This window comes from Polyodon spathula, chromosome 1, assembly GCF_017654505.1.
Source record: "Polyodon spathula isolate WHYD16114869_AA chromosome 1, ASM1765450v1, whole genome shotgun sequence".
NCBI lineage: Eukaryota > Metazoa > Chordata > Actinopteri > Acipenseriformes > Polyodontidae > Polyodon > Polyodon spathula.
In genome coordinates, this window is record NC_054534.1 from 98,889,907 (window position 1) to 98,917,543 (window position 27,637).

Below are 27,637 nucleotides of genomic sequence, written 5' to 3' on the forward strand. Positions count from 1 at the left end.
TCACCCAAATGTAAATATATACTTACTGTAAATATTTGTTTTATTACATGCTATTTACTTTGGGATTTGGCACTTAAAATACAATACTTAAAACTGTCTTTAAAAAGTGATATTTTGCCAGGCATGTTATTTCTTTTGTAAAAACACATTCTGTATAGTATATTGCATGTACTGAATAACGCAATACATTACATTTGTTTGTTGTTAAATGAAAAGGGGATCGTCACTTATGAGAAATGATACATTGAAATATTCCTAGGCGGCTGCTCTTGGCTTAGTGTTCAGGTCAGGTCAGGTTACTTGTCTAGTATCGAGTGTACTGTAAATTGCTGAGTCATGTTGAAGCATTCATGTGGCTGATGTAAGCCTTGATATTTTGCATCATCATTAGCAGCAGTAGCTCAGTGTGACTCAAAGGTAGGGCTGACGCAGTAGCTGGATCATAATGACAAGGCAGCTGGCACGGAGGAAAGGCAGATATTCAAGAGGGATTAGATTCAACTTGCAATAGGCTTGGACGGCAGAGTCTCTTCACACCAGCATCTGTGACTTTCTGTGAATGAGAGTTCAGCTACTGTAACAGTGGCAAAATTGTAACACTGCCAGATAACTTTGGAGTGTGTGTGTGTGTGTGTGTGTGTGCGTGCGTGTGTGTGCGACAGTGACCAACAGCATGACCCAAAGACCTGTTGCTATCTCCAGTGGAGGCTATGGAAAAGGAGACTCAAATGGCACCCTCCCTATTGTGCCAACTACCACAGGTAAAGTGGAGCTGAGAAAAAAAGTAACTTTACTGAGAGGGATCTCAATTATAACTGGCACCATCATTGGAGCTGGGATCTTTATTTCGCCCAAGGGTATCCTTCAGAACAGTGGAAGTGTGGGGATGTCACTTGTGATCTGGACTGCCTGCGGGTTGCTGTCATTGTTTGGTAAGACTTTTTAAAATTTAAATCTCTAAATGCTTTTAAAACATATATGTATCTGAGCCTTAAACATTCACAGAGTTTGCATGGGAGTAGCACATCTGTTGTAGAAGACAGCCCTTTGGACGTTAAACAGCTGCCCTTTGTAGTAATTATAGGACAAGGTTAAAATCACACCTGTCTACATTTAATACTGTGCCTGGTGGTCTGCTGCTGTACTGAAATTTTTTTGATCTTCGTGATTAGGGTGCTTGTGATAGAATGTAATTTGTGCAGGTTGAATTACTTGCCATTACCCCAACACCCTACTGAAAGAGAGAAATCATCTTTCTTCAAACTTTTATATTCATGTTTGAATCAGGGAATATACTATATTAAAATTCTCTCACTACACTGTCTTTTTCTCCTTGTTGGAGACATTCGTGTTTGAATTGGCTTTAAACTGATGTGAAAGTTGCAGTAAATTCTCTGCCCTTAGCAGACTGTATCCCAGATGGCAAAAACACAAAGCAGTCTAGGTCAAAGTCGTAGTCTACAGACTAAATATAACATAGACAAGGGCTCATTATGACAGTTGAAGGTTTTTTGTACTGAGGGCAACCTGCACATGTTTCATAGTCTATTTGTCATTTCAGTTCCAGTTACTACCACTTTTGAAAATGTGTAGAATTACCTACTACAAACCTACTAAATACCTACTACAAACCATCAGTAACAAACGAGATAGATAGGAAAATGTTTGCTAGGACATTGCCCCTTGCAATGGAAAGCATAGCAATCTTAGCTTATTGTATATTGGTTTTACAGTTGTGCTATTATTTTTCTGCTAGGTCAGTAAACTTTGGTGAAATCCAGTCACATGTCTAACTGATACACAATGAGGTTGTTTAACCTTACCACAGGAAAAATACATGACCTCGGTGGATTCTCTGGAATTTAAAAGCATTATAATCAGCCACAGTGTGTCCTTATATATTATATATATATATATTATATATATATATATATATCATATATATATATATATATATATATATATATTTTTATACTAAATTTTTTTTTTTTTAACTGTGCTGGAGACTGCTGATTAAATAATCGTCATTTTCATCAACATTGCTTTCAACAGAAATACAGAATTGAAGGTACCTGGTGTTTTAGGCAGGTCAGAGAAAATAAAATAAATGAAATCTAATATCCAGTGTATCAAAGTTGTGGCATTCTGCCCACCTATCTTGATCTGATGATTGGGTGTTTAATGTTATGAATGAATAGATCTAAATTAACTGTGACCTGAGGTGAGCATTTCCTCAGGTATTATATAAGTAAATGAAAACCAAATAAAGTGATTGCAGTTGTGAACATCATTATAATTACAGTGAATTAGTCTGCTGTCAGAACCATTACCAAATCATATTGTTATTAGCAACAGCAATATACAGTAGCATTGTACCTTGGTCCTGATGCAGTAGGGCACATATACAACCACAGTATTAATTCATACCCTTATTAAACTACTGGTATGTAACACCCGCTTGCTCAGAGGGGCTACAGACAGACAACACAAAACACATGCAGGGGAGGGAACATCAGAGTGAGAAAAATCTGTATAACAATCTCTTTACTTTCCATACCTTAGGTTCCAATCAGCTACTGACAGGCTAGAAATTCACCCACATCATTGTTTAAACAGACATACTGTATGCCAGACGAATACTTATTGTCAGGAAAGCCCATGTACAGGTTCTGTTACTCGCCGTTCCGAACACTAGATTTGTGTTCCTACTCCTGCACAAACAAAACCACCACGAAAGATAGACCCAGGACTTGTTTGCAAGAATGTGTAACACTATCAATTATTCAATTTGTCAATACCCCAAAAAAGTATAAAAGTTGGAGAAGCTACTAAAAAGTGATAAATCAATTACAAAAGTGTTAATCAATAATATATAGAACATGCACTAACCAAATACAAGTGCAAACTTCTAAATAAAACATACAATGACAAATAAATACATAGAACAGGGGCATTACTCACCCTGCTACAGGTATGCTACAACTATTTCTTTTTTGTTACAAACCCTACCTGTTTAACTGGTTATTCTGCTTTCATTCCTCTTTGTTTTTTTAGATAACGACACTAATCATTTCACACACCATAAATGTGCTTTATATTGGGGGTTTGCAACACGTGTACTCTATAAGAAAAGGCAAATTAAACCATAAGTAAGGAACACAATGTGGCATTACTAACACAAACACATATAACATATGCAGTTCCTGTGCTTATGAACTGGCGTGCCGACTGTGGAAGAAATAAGAATCTAAACTTAAAATAACATTTACCGTGCCCACTTTCTTCAGGGGATAAACGAGAACAAGATTAAATAAACCTTTTTGGATACTTTAGTTGAATTGTTCATATGCAATTTGTAGTACCATAAATGGCCTATTTGCACTGTAAGTTTGTCAATGCTTTTCCCATGGGTATACTATGCATTTACTAAGGTTTGTAATTTTTTTCGCTAAACCATACTTCAGGGCTTTACCTGGGCTTTATCATGGTTTCACTATACTTCATTAGACTTTGCTATGTTTTTACTGTGGTAAACTTCTATAAGGTTTCACAGGCTGAAACATTCAGGAAGGAAAGGGTTAATTGTCAATGTTGACTTGTCATTCATACAATAATTAAAGGTGAGTCAGTTTAATAAAGAAGCTTACTGTAATGGTACAAGAAACACCCTTTTCTGCTTCTGTGAAAGTTCTAGAAGCTTACATGGATTGATGTAAACTTTGAAACCTGTACAACTGTTCACTTGGATTTCAGCACTACACAAAATTCCAATAGAAATGAATAGTTTATAAACATGTTATTCTGTGGTGACTAAATAACTATGGTTATATATGTATCTGAGTTAGCCAGAAATATCATAACCAAAAAAGAAAAGGTCTCTAAGGTTTTATAATGAGGCACTTTCCCTGTGAGAGGCAGGCTCATTATTCTTACACAAAATTAAAAGTGAAGCATGACTTTTCCTTTTCTAACTGGCTGTTTTATTCTTTAAGAAGATTAAATAAGGAATGTATTTGATGGATACATATATTGATTTTTAAATGAAATATCCCACACTTAATTTCACCTCTGCTTGTCTGAACAATGCAAAGAGGAAGCAACAGTTTGTGACGTTGGTAAATTGCATGTGTTGTACTGTAAGATACGCAGCCAGAGGCATTGTAACAGTTCCTTAAATATGAAAAAAGAGCTGTTTTTTGTCTGTTTTTAACCAAAGCTCAAATCCCCATAGGCTAACGTAGCTCAAAGAGCCTGTTTGCGAACAGTATCAAGATTTTCAGGCTAAGACTTGAGGCTGTTCGAACACTGAACAGCTTGGGCAGCTGTAGTCCAGAGAGATTATGTGTTTTGGGGGTTCAGAAATTGAAGGTATTTTGAAATAAATATTACAATGAAGAGAATGCAATTCTATTTATATGGTCAAGCTAGGACCTCAAACTACTGATATACATGTGTAATAATATTGCAAAGGCAAATACAAAAGTAATTTAATGTATTGTTTAATTTAACACTAATTCATGAACAAAATGTGTGGCGCTTTTCTTTCTTTTAAGTGGTAATTTATTTATGTAATTACAAAAACAAAGCACAGGGATAGAGGAAAAGGCATTTGCTTCAATGTGTTTTCCTGTCTCTTCTATAAATAATTGTTTTAGGAATTCTATCAGGCAGCCTGTCAGACGGGAATTTTGCTTACATGTATCATATGTGTAAACAAATAAATATCTTTATTTTGTGGAAAATACTGTTTGGTCTGACAGAAACATTTTTTTAGAATGTATTTGCAATGTAAATTAGTGATATTGGCCTTGGATGTCATCAAATTTATGGAAATACGAGTTTCTAACAGGTAGTTAGTAAACTATGGGGTAGATAACTATGCAGTAGTTGCAAGCCAGTTGTAAACAATTTGGAAGTGTAGGGTGAAATGTACTACACAAGCAGAATGCTGTTAGCAACTTTTTAGAATGCTTTGTGGCAGCAGGTTTTATTTTCTTCCATAAAAGGTACTTGCTTGTTAGAGAATTCATATGGGACTAAAAATCACCACATAAACAGGTGGTTTTGGAATTTTTACAGACATCGATGAAATGTAATCCAGTGAGATTGTTTTACAGGACAGCAGTGTCTTCTGGAAAATGTAAACTCAGGCGTCCTATGTCTTTTCACTCTCATGCGAATCGACTCAAATCGAATACAGTCCCAGCCTCACATTTTTTTTATGCTTTTCCATCAGATCAGATTTACAGTACATAAATAGTGTAAATATGTGTTGCTTTATGTACATGCATGCTTGCCAACATTTGGAAACTGTTCAGCGGAACATTTTCAATTGCTGGACCCGACTTTATTTAATATATGTCTCAGAATCTTCAACAGAACGCTTCCTGTGATCAATGAATGCTGTATGAAAATGAAAGGTGTGGCTAACTCCATTGACTCACACATTATACTCAAAATCATACACAACAGTACAGTGCATGAGGGTAAGTAGCAGCCGAAGGGGAAAAAAAAAACAAAAAACAGCATGGCGCAAGGGCGAAGGTCCTAGGCCAGCTCTAAAGAATCCCAAAGGATACATATTGGGATTTTTTTTCATATGCATTATGACGCTGGACTTTTGCAAGGAAATCAGGATTTACCCAACCATATCGGGACTGTTAGCATGTATGGGAGCATGCAAAAAAAAAAACACACATGCCTTCAATTCCAAAATATCACAGAATGTAGAGTGACTGTGCCAGTTCAGTGCGATAAGGCACAGAACAAAGTATAGGATAGCTTAAGGTTCTCAGGCAACTAATAGCAACACAATATTTAAAAGGTACTGGTGTAATAAGACAATCATTCTATTCACCTGTAGGTAGTGAGACTTTGAACAGGTAACAAGGTTCACAGTGAGATTATGTATTAAACAAAGTGCAAGTGTAATAAAGCTGCTACCCAGAGAGGGGGACCTACATTTTCAAAACACAGTAAAACAGTAATAATAAAAACTAAATACCGTGGTCAAAACAAACACACACACACACTCCGTACAGGGGAGGGAACAATGAGAAAGAGAAACTAGCATTACAAAATAGCCTATTCTGTTTCACTTCCTAAATTCCAGTCATGTTCACTATTCAACACTGGCATACTATCGGCCCAATACTTAGTTGGGATGCTCCATTTACAGGTCCATTTCACTTTCTATTACTCGTCGTTTCAACCTCCAAACGCTGTGTTCCCACTCCTTCACATACAGACACAAAACCCAGGATGGCCGTCCTGTGTAAAAACATGGTTTATTTATATTCAGGTGCGTAAATTGATCAATAATTCAATTAACTGGTGCCCAAAAAGGCAAATAAAGGAAAAGGAGTGGAGAAGCCAACATAACATGATACAAATCAGTGATAAAGTGTGCAATCAAATCAATACATAATTATAAAAATAACACCTGTAAAATAATTGTGAAAACTTGACGCTGTTACACACATTAAAACAATCTGGGTACCATGGTTAACCACTGTAAGGCCTGAATGACAAGTCACTCCTGCTCCCTGGTGCAGTTTTTTTTTTCCTGTAGTAGCTTTTATACCACAGTAACAATAAGCTAAGCATTTTTGGATTTTTAACTGTAATTCATGTCTATCGTACTGAGAGATAAAAAGAAAGAGCTAATTTGGAAACCATGCCATAATATGTGAAAAATAAAAACAAACATGACTGCTTGTGCCTTATAACATCAATATTTCTCTTCCTCTTCCTTTGTTTTAACTTTGAATCTATGATTGAGTGTTTTTGGCATTACAGTATGTATGATATAGGAACCTACCACATCACATTGCATGGTATTGGTATAAGTATGTGTGTTTCTTCATCACTGTTGTCAGTGAGCAGTCCATCACTCAATGATCCAACTTAACAACTTGCACCCCTCGTGATATTCAAGTTTGACAAGGTAGCTGGTACTTTAAATCAAACTAATAATAATAATACAAAAACATATTCAAACTTATTGAACTGTAAAGTCTTTTTGAACTTTATGTTACTAAATGTAATTCTCTTTATTTTAAAATCTACTTTTCACATTTGATTTATTCATCTTGTTCCACTTTATTTTTTCTCTTTAAGAGTGGACTTATCTTTTGGTTTAATTTCTTTCTGGTGATTATATAGTTATACAAGATTAATCTTATGTAACATTAAAGCCAATAATTCTAATTACAAAATGCATTTCTCCTCAAGACAGTGGAAACCTTTTTTTTTTTTATCTGCTTGAAGGGAAAGCTAGACTAGCATAGCATAGCCCAGTCAGCCTCTTCATGTCCAGTGACCCTGCCATTCCACATACAGTTAATCTGCAGTAACTGGCATCACCCTCTTATTCCATCCACTTCTTTCTATATTTTCAACACACGATAATGTATTACATAAAAACAGTGGGAAGAACCAACCTCAAAGTATATCGATTTCATTTTCTTATCTGAAATGTACACTTGGCAATTGCTACAAAATAGGGCTCTTTATAACACAAATAAGTTTTAACCAGTATTAAATTAACTAAGAATTGTTTAATAATAAAGTTGCAGTGGAAAGGCTTTACATGGAACAACTCAGCTGTTTTTTTTATCGTTTTTATTCTAATCTTTCTTACTCCTTAGAACTGATCTTAGAAATCAGCCCATAAGCTCTTGAACTAGTTGTTTAAATAAAAAACAATGCTATACTAAATCATAGATACATCACTATGTGGACTTTTAAGATTTATTGAGATCTTGATAGTTGTATTATTTGCTTTCTTTGTTGTTATTTCTCACAGGGGCCCTTTCATATGCTGAGCTTGGTACATGTATCAAGAAATCTGGTGGTCATTACACCTACATCCTTGAAGCCTTTGGTCCACAAGCTGCATTTGTGAGAGTTTGGGTGGAGTTGCTTGTAATACGGTTGGTATAACTACTTTATATACTCGTATACAACCCAGTCTCACGAAAGAAACATTAACAGATTTATGTTTATGCATTTCTGGGGAAAAAAAATGTTACATAGGCAACGTTTTCACATTCAACCACAGTGCTTCGTAGCTTTATAAATATGAAATTCTCTTTTCATATTTATTTTTTTGAACATTAGTTTATGGATAATCTTGTTTGCTTTTAAACCAATTAAATTGTTACTAAACAATTACTATTATTTAGTCCAGTCGTTTTAATTCCATACATGATCTTGTTGTACTAGTGCTAAAATATACACTGCCTTTGTTCTTTATTATATCGCTTAATATAATTTTAGGAAATTGCACGTCAGCACTGTACTTGCATCCAGAGCGCATCTGCCGATGAAAATAAAAATACGGCTAAAAACAAAACAGTATTCAGTTCAACAGAGACCCTCAGTAGTTTAAAAACAAATAAGTTAAATGCCCCATCCCGTGTTTATCTGTGTAGATTGAAATCTACATCTGCTTGATCTGCGACTCTCAGCCAATAAATAGTTAGGGACAGGACGTTGAAAAGAATTGTGCGATATGTGGGATCGAGTCAAAGAATCAAATGTATATTTCAAGGTTTTAAAACAACATTTCCCACAAAACTAATGTTCACAGAAAATAAATATAAAAGAGAATTTTGACAAAAGCTGCCGCGAATCGCTGTGGTTGAAAGTGAAAACGTTGCCCACGTAACTTTTTTTTTCCCCCCAGAAAGCAGAAATGCAGAAATGTTAATCTGTTAAAGTTTCTCTCGTGAGACTGTTGTCGTATAGCATGTCCATTTAAATAAGGGCCATCTCTCTGTCTTGTTTGTGCCTTAAAAGTGTTTGCATACGTAGTTCTGGTCACTGATTAAAAGCACAAAGAAAAAATCTACATAAAAAAAAAATTTAACATGTTGCATCCACACAAGAAATTTACTTTTACAGAAAGTTACAGAATGAGCTATGCTTCTAACATTTAAGTTAACGTCTTTATTCAAAAAACAACATTGTTGTTTAAACAAAAAAGAAAAATGAGAACAAACCTGATGTTGTTGTTTTTGATAGGACATCCAAGACAAAACTAAGCTAGTACGCTATGGTATTCCTTTAGTACAATGCTCAAATACAGTACAGATAGTTGAGTGAGGAGTTGCTTTGTCAGTCCATATTCACTACTAGGAATATTAAAAAGGCTATTGCAGTGCATTTGAATAAGGATTTTAATTTAAATATTAGGGACATCATGCATTCTTTCAATGGGAAAGTTACAATGACATGTGTTGATAACCCACAAATTATTTTAAAGGACATACTGTAGTATGTTTTAGGGGTAGGACCAAATATTTTAAGACAAGCGGTTTTGTACATTTTTGATCTCACCCAGTCCTAGGTTGTAGTTAGATAGATTATAAAATGATAATATATTATAATTTGACTGTTCTATTTTACAGCTGAATCACAAACATATTTTGAGATTTAATTCAGGATATGACTTATCATTAAGAAGTGTGTTCTTTATTTCTTGCATAGTCCTGCTGCCACAGCAGTGATCTCTTTGGCTTTTGGACGGTACATATTGGAACCCTTATTTATGCCATGTGGGATACCGGAACTACCAATCAAGATTGTCACTGCCATAGGAATAAGTAAGTATCCATCCCATAGCATGTTTTTTAACAGCAAGGTCTGTTTGTTCTCAGAGTTCTCTTAGCAGTTAATACTTCTGACCCACCCAGAACATATACATGCATAATACTATTTTAAAGACACCCACAGCCAGGATACACAACATAGAATAGACTGATAAACAAACAAGACCAGTGGATAACCCTGGCTAGGGAAAAGGATGTGTATGAGGGCATTGTTTGCCTTTATGCTTTTCGACGTCATTAAACATGTTTACCTTTGACATTTTGCCCGAGTGCTTACCTGTGATTAGTTTACAAGGATACATTGTCTGAAGGCTGGGTGTGAAACAGTGACCATTCATGGCTCAAGTGATCATCTTAACCACCGTACAAAAAAATATAGAGTGTATAATCTCACACAACACGTTAGAGATGTTTGGTGTATCAGACTCTATGCTGTAGTGCTTTGAGTAATTAAGAACACAATTTTATGCATTGGCATATTACAATTAAAGTGTTACTTTCAAACAGTCATGATTAAAGGGTACATAAGGACCTTTGCTAACACTTTATTTTAAGCACTACATATTAGTAATTTATTATGTACTTATGATACGTCATTAATAAAAAAACTTTTGCAGCCCCTATTCTGAAGTAAAGTCTTCTTTTACATTACTTAAGAACTTATTAGCAGTATATGTCATTAATACAGTGCATAATAAATGCCTAATATGTAATGCTTAAAATAAAGTGTTACCGGTCCTTTTTATTTTATTGTGTTACATGTTCCCATGTATTGCTACAACTGTTTACATAATGCTGACATATGTAATTGAGATTTACCAGTGAGCAGGAGGATGATGGGAAATGTAGTTCTGAGAGGTCCATGTGGGTACATGGGAAGCCATCTTGAGGCAGGGAATGCAATTTAAAAGTTTAAAAGTGGTCAAAATATAAAAAAATAAAATAAAAATACACACACCTTACGTAAACAGTTGTCGCAAAACACATGGGAACAGGTAACACAATAAAATAAAAAGGTCCTTATGTGCCCTTTAAAGTTGTTTGTAAAAGTTAATGCGTTGAGTGTAGGGTGTCTCTTATTATATCTCGTGTGGTTTGAAGGACCGTGATGTGAAGCAGCGTGCTTCTGACTGCTTAAACTGTGAGAAATTTCATGTCTTATACAATAAGAAACACCCTACACATGACATCTTTATTATAAATTACACAAATGAACACTGTACTCAGGAATTCCTTTAAACTAAACACATAAAACTTTTTTTTTTTTCTAAAACAGAACTTTTATCACCTCTCGATCAGTTGGCAAATAGCTCAGTCCAAAATCAACTGCCACAGTCCCTGAATAATGCATGTAGGCTTATGGGATCTGTGTCGTGGTTAGACTATTTATGTAAAATAAAAAAGTGTAGCCGGTGAAACGTGTATTTTTAAGAACACAAGACTATAGGGAGTGTGGAAGGGTGGTGGGTAATTCACTGACACAGGAGACAGACAGGTGAATTTGGCAACACCGCACAGGTGCCCAGTTTTATTTCAGGGTGCTGTTTTTTCTTTAGTCCCGCAGATGGCGCTGTAGGTCCGTGGTCTGATTTACCAACGATGGTAAACAGAAACACAGGCATACCAAGCAATGGTACACAATACCGACGCCCTTGCAGGTGCTTCGAAACAATAATTCAAAACAGAAGGCACAAAAAAACAGGGAAAATAAAACAGTACAAAAACTACAAAGTGCTGCACTTTGCAGCGATATCCCGGTCGCCGCTGCCCGTGCGACCCGGATCACCGTTCTACACTGCCGGCTTACTAGCCTGCTCTGATATACTAATCAGGGGTCTGCCCAAGGGTTCCCCGCCCTCAATGTCTCACTCTGAACCTCCATTTCTTTCTCTCCCACTGGTTCTCGGTCGTTGACCAGCGCTTCCGCACTCTCGGCGCGTTTAACAGGGCTGATCTGAGGAAACAACAGAGCGTTAATTTATAGGGCTAACAATCTCCCAAGACACGCCTCTCAGCCATTCAGAGAGGGGGAAAGTCCACACACCCACTTTCCCACCTCCCCATGTCACTGCCATGACTCACAGGCGGTTGTTGGACGACTGCCGCCCTCTTCCTGCAGCCCGTGAACACGCCAGCAGAGTCAGCACAGATCTCTCCCTGTTACAGGAAGATATCCAACCTTTTTAATATGGATTGGTTATGGGAAGATACTAATGTTAGAAGAAGCTAAGCACGAGGAAAAGATTTAGCTTTTTAATTTCAAAGCACACATTATGGATCACAATTTAATCTGTGCTGTCAAAAGATCTAACGCACTGAGAAACAAAAGTTTTTCTACAAAAGTTCATCTAAGATAAACACAGAACCACTTGCATGACAATATTATAAAAAACACACTCCCAATGTACCATATGTTTTTAAAATACAAAAACTTGTATAAATACAAATACTTGCTCAAGTCCCAATGCATATTTCTTTTTCTTAAGGATTAGCACATATTATTAGACATGAAGGCAGCAAATGTTGTCTGTATGTGCAGCAAATACAAACACGAACTATAGTGCTTCACAAGTTCATTATTATTATTATTATTATTATTATTATTATTATTATTATTATTATATTTATTAATAATACTGTAGTGTTTTCAGGTTCTTCTGGGACAGAAATGAGATGGAAGCCGTGAGTAATGAAATTAAAGGCTGAAGCCTTTTATTTTTGTACAATAACCAATTAATAAATTAAAATCACAAAGTGAGGGAAGGGAACTGAGAGTTGAAAATAAAATGAGTAGTTTTTGTTTACCTTTATCCTATACCCCTATTTCCCTCGCTATCTATCCTCGCACAACATTGTCTCTCACTACTGTCTTCACCACTATCCCGGTCTTTTCCATGCACCCCCTTATATCCCCTCGCTCCCTCCGCCCCTACGTTCTTCGCTTCCTGTCTCACCAGTGACACAGAGTTGTACCACCTGGGAGATGATTACTTATTCCTGGTTCCTTATTAGAAGTGTAGTGTTTTACCTCACTTAAACATCTTGATCAATAAATATATCGATACCATTTAAAATATAATTGCTCCCTCTTTCAAGAAAAACTAAAATATTAATTAAAAAGCTGTATCAACTGCATAGAGGCTACCAAATATTAACTATTTGTTTTCCCCCGTATATCACCCTTAGACACCTTGCTCACTAAATATCTGTGTATCCCTAGCTAGGTTATTAACCCCTCATTACAAAAATGCTAACGATTTTAATAAGCAAGCTGTACCTCAAGAGGAGGTTCCCCCCCAAAAGTAGCTTCTTATAACCAATATCGAACACTTGGGGATACATCTTTTGTGCTCCATTTACCCCCCTTGCTCATTAAATATCTTGGTGTCTGTGACCCGGATGGATTGTGGTGATGTCAGACCATGAAAAACACAGACACAGTACTACAAGTGAAGCGATGATGTGCATATTTATTAAATAAAATGAACAGTCTGAACAAAACAAAACACTTCTCAGAAAACAAAACAACTCGATGGTCAAAACAAATAAACAAGCAAGTATCGTGCTGTTGAAATCCAGCACGAACAACAACTGTAGTTATTTCGGTTTGTAAATTTACTCATGTCTCGTTCTTACTCCCTGAGCACCCAACCCTGACCAGCAAAAGCTGCAGCTTTTATACATGTGACTAACTCCGGACTAGCAATAAACTAATCAATCCGGAGATGGTCACATTCTACACAAGAGGATAAATTAATCAATCCGGAGATGATCAGATTCTACACGAGAGGATAAATTAATCAATCCGGAGATGGTCACATTCTACACAAGAGGATAAATTAATCAATCCGGAGATGATCAGATTCTACACGAGAGGATAAATTAATCAATCCGGAGATGGTCACATTCTACACAAGAGGATAAATTAATCAATCCGGAGATGATCAGATTCTACACGAGAGGATAAATTAATCAATCCGGAGATGGTCACATTCTACACAAGAGGATAAATTAATCAATCCGGAGATGATCAGATTCTACACGAGAGGATAAATTAATCAATCCGGAGATGGTCACATTCTACACAAGAGGATAAATTAATCAATCCGGAGATGATCAGATTCTACACGAGAGGATAAATTAATCAATCCAGAGATGGTCACATTCTACACAAGAGGATGAACATGAACAGGTACGACATGAACACTGGATCAGGACAGAACGAGATGAACACTGGATCAGGACAGACACGACATGAACACTGGCTCAGGACAGACATGACATGAACACTGGATCAGGATAGACATGACATGAACACTGGACAGGACAGACATGACATGAACACTGGATCAGGACAGGTACGACACGAACATGATCAGGACAGACACAATATCATAAACATGAGGCATCCCAATGTGAAAATCACAAGATGCACACACTTGGTCTTGTGCTCTTCACATGTCATTGTTGGCTTCTTTTCACAAGTTAAGCAAAATACTGCTGGCATTGGACAAGAAATCCCTGACTTGTTTTCTACTACTGCTTTGCAAGGTTACAAGAATGTAATAAATTACAGGATGCATCTGACATTTACCTGTCCATTTACTGTGTTGCACTAATCTGATTGACATCTAGCAAAGTGCAGCAAAGTTGGGAGTTCCTGCAGCAAGCCATTAAAAAGGAAATTGCGGAGAGACACATTACTGATAACCTGATCCCAGAAAATAAAATCACGAAGATGTTCTTTATGAAGAAAAGACAATGAAATTGTGTTCTCCATATCACCACTTTTTATCAATGCCAAAGAGAGAGCCAATTGCGATGAAGAATTGCTTATGGAGGCAAACCACTATTACTGCCCAAACATGGTTGAGTTATTGGAAAATGATTATATGTATCAGTTTCTCATGTGGAGCAGTGTACTGTAAAGTATTTAGGAAAGCAACACATCACCAGTGCAGCAGCTGTAAAGTGGTTTGACACTGTAAAACATGAAACACCTTCAAGCAGGAATGTGCATACGAAGTCTGTTTGCATCGTGGTATAAAATCCCATCTAAAGGCTTTCAAACTGCACATGTCCATCATGCACGTGTGCAGGAAAACCATCCATACTGCTGAAACTGATGAAGAGGTGTGAAAGAAGACAACAAGACAATAAAAATCTTATTATGATCCATTTTTCCTATTCTCTGAAGTAAAGAAAAGGAGATTTGCTTCTGAAATCTCTATAACTGATCAAAGTAAATTGACGAGCGCTGTCAAAGTCGAAGCAGGTGATACCGCTGGAGCTAGCCTTAACATTGAAACACATATTTTGTCAGCAGTATTGTCAACCTCAACACCGATGGAAAAACCTCAGGCAACATCAGTTATGCTACCAAAGAAGCCATATGGTTGTATATAGTGGAGAAAGTCAATGCTGTCGGTGTAACCAGGAGGAGAGTCAACCAGGTGATTATAAGGTGAAATTCAACTATTAGGTCTAGGCTGACCTGCGGAGTGAGACGATGCACTTATCCTTACATCAAACCCAAAATGCGAATTCCTTTCTTTTATTACTTTTATTCTTCTCGCTGCCCCCTAAATTTGCTGCCCTTTATAGCTGCCTAATTTGCCTAGGCCTTCCTCCAGGCCTGAATTTAGGGCCTTTTATATGCATATCAAATCAATGCATTTGCATGTATTGCTTAAAAGAAGAACCAAGATTATTGGTTTGTGCTGTTTCACATGCAGTTCCAATACAAGTGCATAGCAGTTTGTTTTGCTTTAAGTATAAGTCAGGAATTTTAAAGGTAGGAATTACATACCTTTTCATCGATGGTCTTCTAAACTTGTAATATATGGGTAGTATATATCGGTTTAGTTAAGCAACTAAAAAAACATCAATACTCAATGTTCCTAGGAGCTGGTTGATCTAAATACTATGTCAAATCAGGTCTCATAAGATTTGATTGCTTCAGCAATAATATGGCTACGTTACCCATGTGTCTCCTACCCTTTGTATTAAGCCTATCTCTACTTAAACCAGCTGTGTCCTCTGTGTACTGAGAAAGTAATAAAATGTAGTTGGAAAGTACATATTGCTGAGATGAGTCAGAAAGAAACTACTGCAAGGATAGTTCCAATGCTATTCAAAATGCTGTGTATACAATTAAAGCCTTTCTCTGTTTGCCATACAAATACACTTCTGCAAGCTGGGTACAAAGGATTAAAACAACAGCCATGAAAAAAAGAAAAGACTAAATGGAGATACTTTTTTAAAAACAGTTAAGAATTTGGGTAGAAGGGATGCTTGAAAAAGACTGGTACCAGGGAGTTTCGACCACTGTCTTGCCTGGCAATCCATTTGCACTTTTGTAGCAGTGATGATAATGCTGTGAGGACACAGAGGCTCCAGAGGGGGTGCCTTAGGGCCTTGGTTCACAAACCCTTCGCACTCAAACAATAGCAGCAATGCTAACTTGTTCATACAAAAACTAATGGCACATTGGATCATGCAAAACTTACTCAAAAAATATCTATGTGCCCTTCAAGGAGCAGTCACACATTGAGCCAGGCTTTAAATCTTGAAAAAGGTAAAAACATTTTAATATACATTGTAAAAATATGTTAATGCTAAATTTTAAATTCACTTCCACAGACAATCCACACTCTATCCCTCTACTCCATTTACATGGGTAGTTATGTGGCTTAACCCTTACACCCACCTCAATGATTGGGGATTAGCTGCTGCCAACCATAATCATTCTAACCAGCTATCTGTACAAAAAGTATCAGACACGTTTGTATTTATATCCAATTAATCATCTCACATTCAGGGGTTAGCATTACTCATAACTGGAGAAGCTAATATGATACAAACTCCTACTCATTTGCTGCACTTGAATTTTACAGTTTCATTGCATCTAGCTTGTTGTTGTTTTCGTAGGATGCATCATTGTGCATTTTCTTCTGTTGGGGTCTTTATACCACTCTATTCATACCCCTGTAGAGGGCCATGATATTTCCTTGTATAATATTTGATTAAGTTGTTTTATTACAGAAGTTGTTTTATTACAGAAATGTGATGTATCTCATCATGTAGTTTCCAGGCCTATTCTATGATGTGATTTTAGAAACATCATCACTCAATTCTTGATAAACTAAAGTGACTGTCATTATGATGCAGGCAAGCTTTTCATTTCATGCTAATGACTATCTTCTCAGGATTGCATGAAAGATATGAATTCTCTTTCTGATCACTTCCTGTCTTGGAAACTGAGAAAATGACCTGCATCTTTGCAGTCTTTCAGCAAAGATGCACACACTCTTAGGGCCCTTTCACACCTAGTTTGTTTGGAGAGGATTGTTTGCATTTAAGATAAGTTGACACCTAAGTTTGGTTTGGCAGGTGTGAAACGTCCAAACGCATCAGACACACAAGAAGCTGCTTGCAAAATTAATAGGGATTTACAGCTGAATCTTAAAAGCAAACTTTTTTATTAATTGTAATTACAGTATCAACAGTTTTTTCTCTAAAGACAATTGGTGGTATAGAAGGCTACATTGTTGCAGAGTAGCCTACAGTAGCTTACCGTAGGTCTATTTTTCTTATAGTTTACAATGGTTTATTCTTGTATTTTGTTTAATAAACAGAAATGTAATGTCTATCTCACTGATGTTCTCTTAAAACGCGTATTTCAGTGGTGTGCTTTCTAAAAGTACGGTGTATATATGCTCCATATAAATAAACTTAAAATAAAATCTAATTGAAAGGGTGGCTTTCTGTTTATTAACAACTTCGGTTATGACATCTTTTGGCTGGGAACCAAGGGATTGATAAGTGGTATCTACTACATTAGAAAACGATTGAGTGTGAACAGCCAATCAGCTTCCATTTTGGATAGATGCCTGCTGGAACGTTAACATAAGAACATAAGAACATAAGAAAGTTTACAAACGAGAGGAGGCCATTCGGCCCATCTTGCCCGTTTGGTTGTTAGTAGCTTATTGATCCCAAAATCTCATCAAGCAGCTTCTTGAAGGATCCCAGGGTGTCAGCTTCAACAACATTACTGGGGAGTTGATTCCAGACCCTCACAATTCTCTGTGTAAAAAAGTGTCTCCTATTTTCTGTTCTGAATGCCTCTTTTTCTAAACTCCATTTGTGACCCCTGGTCCTTGTTTCTTTTTTCAGGCTGAAAAAGTCCCTTGGGTCGACACTGTCAATACCTTTTAGAATTTTGAATGCTTGAATTAGGTCGCCACGTAGTCTTCTTTGTTCAAGACTGGACAGATTCAATTCTTTTAGCCTGTCTGCATATGACATGCCTTTTAAGCCCGGAATAATTCTGGTCGCTCTTCTTTGCACTCTTTCTAGAGCAGCAATATCTTTTTTATAGCGAGGTGACCAGAACTGCACACAATATTCAAGATGAGGTCTTACAAGTGCATTGTACAGTTTTAACATTACTTCCCTTGATTTAAATTCAACACTTTTCACAATGTATCCGAGCATCTTGTTAGCCTTTTTTATAGCTTCCCCACATTGTCTAGATGAAGACATTTCTGAGTCAACAAAAACTCCTAGGTCTTTTTCATAGATTCCTTCTCCAATTTCAGTATCTCCCATATGATATTTATAATGTACATTTTTATTTCCTGCGTGCAGTACCTTACACTTTTCTCTATTAAATGTCATTTGCCATGTGTCTGCCCAGTTCTGAATCTTGTCTAGATCATTTTGAATGACCTTTGCTGCTGCAACAGTGTTTGCCACTCCTACTTTTGTGTCGTCTGCAAATTTAACAAGTTTGCTTACTATACCAGAATCTAAATCATTAATGTAGATTAGGAATAGCAGAGGACCTAATACTGATCCCTGTGGTACACCGCTGGTTACCACACTCCATTCTGAGGTTTTTCCTCTAATCAGTACTTTCTGTTTTCTACATGTTAACCACTCCCTAATCCATGTACATGTGTTTCCTTGAATCCCAACTGCGTTCAGTTTGAGAATTAATCTTTTGTGCGGGACTTTGTCAAAAGCTTTCTGGAAATCTAAATAAACCATGTCATATGCTTTGCAATTATCCATTATCGATGTTGCATCCTCAAAAAAATCAAGCAAGTTAGTTAGGCACGATCTCCCTTTCCTAAAACCATGTTGACTGTCTCCCAGTACCCTGTTACCATATAGGTAATTTTCCATTTTGGATCTTATTATAGTTTCCATAAGTTTGCATATAATAGAAGTCAGGCTTACTGGTCTGTAGTTACCTGGTTCAGTTTTGTTTCCCTTTTTGTGGATCGGTATTACGTTTGCAATTTTCCAGTCTGTCGGTACCACCCCTGTGTCAAGAGACTGCTGCATGATCTTGGTTAGCGGTTTGTAAATTACTTCTTTCATTTCTTTGAGTACTACTGGGAGGATCTCATCCGGCCCAGGGGATTTGTTTATTTTAAGAGCTCCTAGTCCCTTTAACACTTCTGCCTCAGTTATGCTAAAGTTATTTAAAACTGGATAGGAACTGGATGACATGTGGGGCATGTTGTCAGTATCTTCCTTTGTAAAAACTTGTGAAAAGTAATCATTTAACATATTTGCTATTTTTTTTTCTTCCTCTACGATTTTGCCATTTGTATCTCTTAAACATTTAATCTCCTCTTTGAATGTTCTCTTGCTGTTGTAATATTGGAAAAACATTTTGGAATTGGTTTTAGCTCCCTTAGCAATGTTCATTTCTATTTCTCTCTTGGCCTTTCTAACTTCCTTTTTGACTTGCGTTTGCAGTTCCGTGTACTCTTTCTGTGTACTTTCTTTTTGGTCCTTTTTTAATGCTCTGTAAAGTGCCTTTTTTCGCTGAATATTTTTTTTAATTGATCTATTAAACCATTTTGGCAATTTAGTTTTACATTTAGATTTGTCTACTTTAGGGATGTAATTGTTTTGCGCCTCTAGTACTACATTTTTGAAGAACAACCATCCTTCTTCTGTGGGTGTTTTCTCTATTTTACTCCAATCTACTTCTGTTAGTCTCTGTTTCATGCCTTCATAGTTTGCTTTTCTAAAATTGTAAACCTTAACTTTAGTCTTTACTTTTGGGGATTTAAAAAACACTTCAAATGAGACCATGTTGTGGTCTGAGTTTGCCAATGGTTCTCTGACCTCTGTTTTAGTTATTCTATCTTCGTTATTTGAAAAGACTAAATCAAGGCATGCCTCCCCTCTAGTGGGTGCCTTCACAAATTGTGTTAGGAAGCAGTCATTTGTCATTTCCACCATTTCTATTTCATCCTTCGCGCTACCCACCGGGTTTTCCCATTTTATTTGGGGGAAGTTGAAATCCCCCATTAGTATGGCTTCTCCTTTGCTACACACATTTCTAATGTCATTGTATAACAGATTATTGTGCTCACCGTCTGAATCTGGCGGTCTATAGCATGCTCCTATTATTATGCCTTTTGAATTTTTGTCTGTTATTCTGACCCATATTGATTCGGTTTTATTTTCTTTGTCCAGGTTTAACACCTGGGCTTCAAGACTGTTTCTTATGTATAGCGCTACCCCTCCTCCTCTTCTGTCCTGCCTGTCTTTCCTATACAGTGTATACCCACAAATATTATATTCGTCCCCATCACTCTCAGATAACCACGTTTCTGTAACACCTATCACATCATAGTTACCTGTTAGTGCAGTAGCTTCAAGTTCTAGAATTTTGTTTCTGATACTTCTAGCATTTAGATAAATACATTTAATGGTTGTCTTACCTGAGTTGTTGTTCTTGTTTTGATGCGGTCTCCCTTCTGTTTTTTTGTTGATTTCTCCCCCCTTCCTTTCTAGTTTAAATGCTTCCGAACCTGCTCGAGGATCTTTTCTCCGAGTAGACTAGTTCCCTTGTTATTTAAATGCAGTCCATCCCGTCTATACAGATAGTCCTCGTTGTAGAATGTGGTCCAATGATCAAGATAGGTGAAGCCTTCCCGTGTGCACCACGTCTTCAGCCATTCGTTTTGATTAATTATTTCCAGCTGTCCATATGGTCCTTTGCAAGGTGCGGGTAGTATACCAGAAAATACCACAGTTTTGGTTTTCTCTTTTAATTTCCTTCCTAGCTCTCTGAATTTATTTTGCAGGGATTTTGGTCTGTCTCTTCCAATGTTGTTTGTACCGATGTGGACGACTACTACCGGGTCGTCTCCTGTTCGTTCTAGGAGCCTGTCCACGTTCTCAGTGATGTGCTTGACCGAGGCTCCCGGAAGGCAGCACACTGTTGTAGTAAGGGGGTCCAAACTGCGAACTGAACTTGCTGTGTTTCTCAATATGGAGTCCCCAACAATCATGACCTCCCTTCTTTTTGCTGTCTGGTCACCACTGTCAATAGGGTCCTGGATGTTGTTCCTTTCATTCTCTTGTTGTTGGTTCTGCTCATCACAATTCTGAAGTGACTCAAATCTGTTGGTTGTTTTGATTTCTGGTGGTTGTGTTTGACGAAGTTTCTTTTTTTCCCTGCTTCTGCCTACCTGAACCCAGCTCTTCTGACCTTCTATCTCCCTGGTGGCTTTCAGTCTGTTAGGGGTGATGCAGACTTCCATGAATTGTGGGTGTGCCAGTTCCTCAAGATCCTGTTGCTGTCTCACTTCTTCCAGCTCCATTTCTAGCATACTTACTAGTTTATGCAAATCCTGGATCGCGCGGCACTTAACGCACACTTGGTTTAGCTCCGCTGGGTTTTCTCGGATTTCCCACATCAAGCAGGTGTCACAGATTACTGGCTTGAAGACCATGTTGAGGTTTTTTTTTTTTGAAGTTTAGTTTCTTCTGCAGCCGTCAACCTGCTTTCTAACTGCTTCGAAACTGCTCTGTACTTTTCCACGCCTGTACTTCTCCCACTCGCTGTCGCTTCCACTCGCTGTCGCTGGGAAGACTGCCTCGTTTAACTGCGTTGTTCTGCTGTGCTGTCGGCTCCTCCCCTCGCCCGTGTCTCAAAACGGCGCTGAATTTGAATCAGCTGCTCCGAGTTTCAGCTTGTTTGTTATCAGAAAAACACACGCGGCTGTTTGACTTTGAGCTGCTGCTGTGTTTCCCCAATGTCCTCTGTTTTCTGATTAAAGCAATTCAAGATGCAATTTCTCCTTTCTGCTTCGAAACTGCTCTGTACTTTTCCACGCCTGTACTTCTCCCACTCGCTGTCGCTTCCAACATGCTTAACTGTGAATCACATTTTAAATCAATCCACGCATAAAGACATTCTAATCTACAACTAATCTGATAACATAAAAAAGGAAAGCAAGATCAACAGGGAAGACTCAATTGGTCAACAATTCTGTCATAAACTGGATCCAAACAACGCCCTGCATCAAAACCAGCCAGTCAAACTGCTAACCCTGTTTCAGTTCTTTCCACACCAGCCAATCCACTCCCTGCCTGCTTGAATGATGCCCCGCCTTTCGAGTCTGACTATACTACACAGACAATTCAACAATCCTATTTATCTGGCAATATCATAAATAATAATAATAAACATTGTTTTCAAAGGTTACCCGGCAAAATATTAGAAGTCAAAAAGACAAAATAAAGAAATAAATCGTGTTCTAATAGCAATAGAGCTCTCTTGATGAGGGCTCTACCATGTGTTAGATAACTTTGACTTTCGTTAGTGTCCTCGCCTACGGTTCAGGACGTACTGTATAACTCCAGTCGCGGTCATCTACCACACGGTAGAGCCCGCATTGACATGCTCTATGGATTTCTTGGAGAAAGAAAAGTTTGTTTTTCAGTGTGAAGCTAAGTAAAGCAAAATTGCAACATTTTTGTTTGTTTGCAAGTGAACTCTGAGCATTTTAAATGAACTAGGTATGAAAGGGCCTACATTGTTATGCTTCTTGGAATGTTTCCAAGGAACACAGGAATAGAGTCATTTTGTCAATTATGGGACATCATGCTGCATCTAAGTGCATGCACAGCTTGAAGACTGAAAATTAAAAACAGTTCAAACATTTGATATCTCAATATCAAATTAAATATACTGTATACTTTATTAACTGCCCTGGATAGATACAGTATTATTTTTGGAACGTAATGAAAAGAGAGTACTCTGATGATCACAAGATGTGTTGCGCTGCATAAACAACAAGGGGTGGTGCAGCATCAGCCCAGTGTTGGTAATGGAAGAATTAGAGAACACTGCATGACTGGCCAGAGACTAATATACTAATGAGGTAGTGTGGTTGATTATTGTTTTTTTTTGGTGTGGGGGAATGGAAGAGATTGTGTAATAATATGCATTGTGTAAGAAGCAAAGGGTTTTGCACCATTAGCATGACTATCATTGGGGTAAATAGGTTGGACGGTGGTGGTGTGTGCATCCTGTTAATCAATCAATCCATTTATTTTTATATAGCACCTTTCATGGTGGGGGAAATGCACAAGCAGCACCTGTGTGTTGAGTGCTTATAGCAGGCTATCAATGCATTAAGCCCTCAAACAGTGGCACGTATGTAGTTAGATATTCAGTTTTTGTATTTATTTTTTTTGGTGTCTTGTAGGAACTGAAATATGTGTTCTTTTGATTCTGCAGCCTCTGTGATGTTCTTGAACAGTATGAGTGTTTCCTGGTCTGCACGGATACAGATCTTTCTGACCTTCTGCAAACTTGTGGCTATAGGGCTTATCATCATACCTGGAATGATTCAGTTATTTAAAGGTAAGAGTTTACATTTAGGGTACAACATGGGTTTCCAAAAGGAAGACTAGCATGGCAGTATGTTTTTCATGAGCTCTTGATAGGCAAATCTAAATGTCCTCACATGGAACACCTGATCATATGTTTACTAGCATGACAGATAAAACTGTCCTAACCCTAACCCTAACCATTACAGGTTAGGTATGCATTATTTGTTAGTGTTGTTATAGGAATTTATGTAAAACGTGAATTGTGTGATTTTGTGCTCAGTTCACCCTGAAAGAAAGGCTGCTGTAATCATTTTGGCCCAATTCTGGCAAAGGATTTCATTTGAAGTGGAAACGGCAAAATCTGCTGAATTATTTCACCTGTTAATGCAAATGGTCTAGCGATCCTATGTTTTACCTGACGGCAGACCTCAGTTCATGCATAATTTTCTGTGGTTCTTAGGAGCTTTAAATGAATATGTAATGAGCATTTAAGCGGTGCAAGCCACCAAAAAATAATGGTTTCGGTTCAAATGAGTTAGCAATATCACATAAGCACAATTGAAACCTGTCCCAAAACAGCAGGAAAAAAACACAAATGCAAACTTATTTACAGTGCCTATAGAAAGTCTACACCCCTTTGAACTTTTTTCACATTTTGTTGTGTCATTGCCTCAGAGTTTCTTGCATTTAAATAAGGATTTTTTCCATTTATCTACACACCATACTTCACACTGTTAAGAGGAAAATAGTTTTTATTGAGAATATATTAAAAATACAAAACTGAAAGATCATAATTGAATAAGTCTCCAACCCCCTGAGGTTAATATTTGGTGGAATCACCTTTGGCAGATATTACAGCTGTGAGTCTGTTGGGATAGGTCTCTACCAACTTTGCACACCTAGATTGGGCAAAATTTGATCATTCTTTTTTACAAAACTGTTCAACCTGTGTTAAGTTACTTGGGGAGCATTGATGGACAGCAGTCTTCAAGTCATGCCACAAATTTTCGATTGGATTTAGGTCAGGACTCTGACTGGGCCACTCAAGAACATTTACCTTTTTGTTCCATAGCCACTCCAGTGTAGCTTTGGCTGTGTGCTTTGGGTCGTTATCATGCTGAAAGGTGAACGTCCGTCCCAGGTTCAGCTTTCTTGCAGCGGGCAGCAGGTTTTCCTCAAGGACTTCTCTGTACTTTGCTCCATTCATTTTCCCTTCTATCCTGACAAGTGTCCCAGTCCCTGCCGATGAGAAACATCCCCATAACATGATGCTGCTATAGTAGGGATAGTGTTCTTTGGGTGATTTGTGGGTTTACGCCAAACATAATGCTTTGCATTTAGGCCAAAAAGTTATTTTTTAGTTTCGTCAGACCACAAAACTTTTTGCCACATGGCTGCAGAATCTCCTGAGTGTTTTTTTCATAATTCAAACGGGATTCAAGGTGGGCTTTCTTGAGTAATGGCTTCCTTCTTGCCACCCTACCATACAGGCCAGATTTGTGGAGTGCTTGGGATATTGTTGTCACATGCACACTTTGACCAGTCTTGGCCATAAAAACCTGTAGCTCTTGCAAAGTTGCCATTGGCCTCTTGGTAGCCTCTCTGATCAGTCTCCTTCTTGCTCGGTCATCCAGTTTGGAGGGACGGCCTGATCTCGGCAGGATCTTGGTAGTGCCATACACCTTCCACTTCTTAATAAGAAGCTTGTTATGGACTCTTCCATCCAAGCTTCTCTGGATTGACCTGATGGCCCAGATGTTGATTAGAGCAAATGTTTCTTCATCCCTGCTGCAATCTGGCTCATGGTGTGTCTCAATCAACAAAAATATGGCTAAACAGAACAAACAGAAATGTTCCTTGTGGAGCTGAAACCTTCACACAGGCATGGCTTTTTGTTATTTCGTCAGTTTAGGAACGGCTGTCATGCATTTTGTCTCAGTCCACCCAGGTCAAAAAGAAAGCATCTGAATAACTAATGAAACAAACTAGTGGAAAGATTCCTGCTGTGTTTTCTGCAGCTTTAGAAAATACTCAATCGGTAGGAAAAACAGAGGTGCAGAAAAACTGTTGAAATAATGGTGTATAATGCTATCCTCCAGAGGATTTCCTTTGAAAATTATTAGGACAGTTTTCTTAAGGGGCTATGGCTGCTTCTTTCATTTTTGTAATAGCACTCTTGGGAAAAATCTGAATTATAAATTGAGTGCATACAAAAGAAATACAGCACTGTTTTCAAGTGACTGTGGTCTTTTAAATAGTAAACATGTTCATAGTTACTAGCTGGTAAAAATAAAGTCAATTTCTCACTTTAAACTGATGTTTGTATAAAAAACAAGCCAAACCAAATTGAAGAATTGAGGCCACAGTGAGCTTTAATTAGGCTTGCATTGTATTTATGGTATGTGCTTAAGTGTAACACATTTTCCTTCTTTTATCATTTCAGGTGAAACTCAGAACTTTCACAATGCATTTGGGGTTAATGAGGTCCCAGTCATGGGATTACCCCTTGCCTTTTACTCAGGAATGTATGCCTATGCAGGATGGTAAGTACTGTAGATACTCCACTTGGCTTTTTCTGTCTACAGTAACATATAACACATCTGTGGCAAGATATCAAAATCAGTATATTTTTAGATGTTGCTAATCTGCACTTAATATATATGTATTAATACTAAATTGTGCTTTTTCTCCTCTAAAAGAACCCTTTTACTCTTAATGACACAACTCATTTTCCCATATAAAAGTTTACCACAGAATTTGGCATGATATTTTTTGCAGTTTGCCCAAGGGTATATAGTTTGCATTTATCGTAGCTTACCCTGGTTTGCCACGTTTATCAATATGCTTTACTGTTCCTCACTATTCTTTACATTAGCCTATACTTTAGCATGCTTTCAATAGTGCCCCAGATCTGGTCTAACTATATGTCGGATATAAGAGATAGCTGACTACTTCAATGAAGGCATTACACCTTCAGAATTTAGTTTTAAATTAACAGATCATTCAAGATACACAGGTTCGTTATATAGGGCAATTAAAACATTATACTGGGCAAAGGCAGGGAGTGACAGCCAAGAGATAAATGTATAACAATTCATTTAACACATGGCTTCTTTTAAAAGGTCACATTATATGATTAACATACAGAACTCACAATAGCAAGCAAGTAACATGAGTAGATTACAATTGAATGAAATAATCCATGATCAGATTTCAATACAGGTAAACTACAATTAACAGCAATGAGATAATTAGAAATTGAATTCAGTGCAAGTAGTTACAATTAGCATTAATTAAAAAAAGAATTACAATACAAATAAGTTGCAAATAGCATCAATGAAATAATTAAAGATTGGATTTCATACAGGTAATTGTACAATTAAAACAGGCAGCTCATAGAATCAGGACAATAGAGGTAAAAGAAGTAATTACCACTCTCCAAACAATTAAATATTATACTACAACCAAGTAGTTAGTACACGCCAAACCAAGTCAATATCACACTACAAATGTACAAAATAATAATAATCCAAACCAATTCAAACGTTTCACCAAAACTAAAGAAAAACAAAAATTTTGCTCTCCAATAACCGTGTTACCTGTATTACTCTTATTAACTGAGGATACGTCATGTGTAATATAATAAGCACTGAATTACTCCAGTTCACTCTAACCCAATATTACACAAATCAATCCCCTTTTAGTAATCTAAGATAAAGAAGTGTGCACATTTTCCTTCCTAAAGGACACTCACAACTCAAAACAGAATGTTTGTAAGTGTCACTCCCAAAGGGAGTGCCAACTACCACATTAGCTCAAACTTTTTACACAGCATCTTTGGGTTGGTTACAACCATAGACTGCATAACAGCCAAACACAATGCTTTAACTGCACAAAACAGACCAAAAGAAAGCTAAAAACAATTATACTACCTCCATCAACGGGGCTTGCATACCTATCTATCTCAATGTACACTGCCTCCCTTCTCTTTGTCTCGGTTCCTATTTTAAAACCCAGTTAATTACCACACACTCCCCTTTCTTTACATTCAGCACCTGTGTAAAATGGTGCTTACTATAGCAGGTGTCTACATCCACCCCTAGCTAGTTAACATGGTTCCACACATTAGCAATGAGGATGGGATAGGAAGGCCAATCAGGGAGGGTCGCCCTTAAACAAAATCAAAAACATAAACATATACAAAGAAATAAAAAAAAAAAACATAGTGGTGACTTGCCACATAAGGGTTATTTTAAAATATTGTGGCAGATATAGATTACAATTGCACACTCAGTGCCTGCATTGTAAAGTACTCTGGTTAGACAGACGGTGGCCGTGTCTTTGGTCATACTCACAATAAACAATGC

General features: G+C 37.3%; 1 protein-coding gene across 1 annotated transcript in view; it reads left to right on the top strand.

The window, feature by feature from the left end:
• The first annotated feature begins 463 nt into the window (after nucleotides 1-463).
• LOC121325267 (cystine/glutamate transporter-like) overlaps nucleotides 464-27,637 on the top strand; it is a 49,911-nt gene continuing 22,737 nt past the window's right edge. The window contains exons 1-5 of the mRNA XM_041267695.1: nucleotides 464-932; nucleotides 7,808-7,934; nucleotides 9,493-9,608; nucleotides 23,176-23,301; nucleotides 25,714-25,813. Of these exons, the coding sequence (XP_041123629.1) occupies nucleotides 674-932; nucleotides 7,808-7,934; nucleotides 9,493-9,608; nucleotides 23,176-23,301; nucleotides 25,714-25,813 (728 nt within the window). The 5' untranslated portion in view covers nucleotides 464-673. The remainder of the gene's footprint in view (nucleotides 933-7,807; nucleotides 7,935-9,492; nucleotides 9,609-23,175; nucleotides 23,302-25,713; nucleotides 25,814-27,637) is intronic.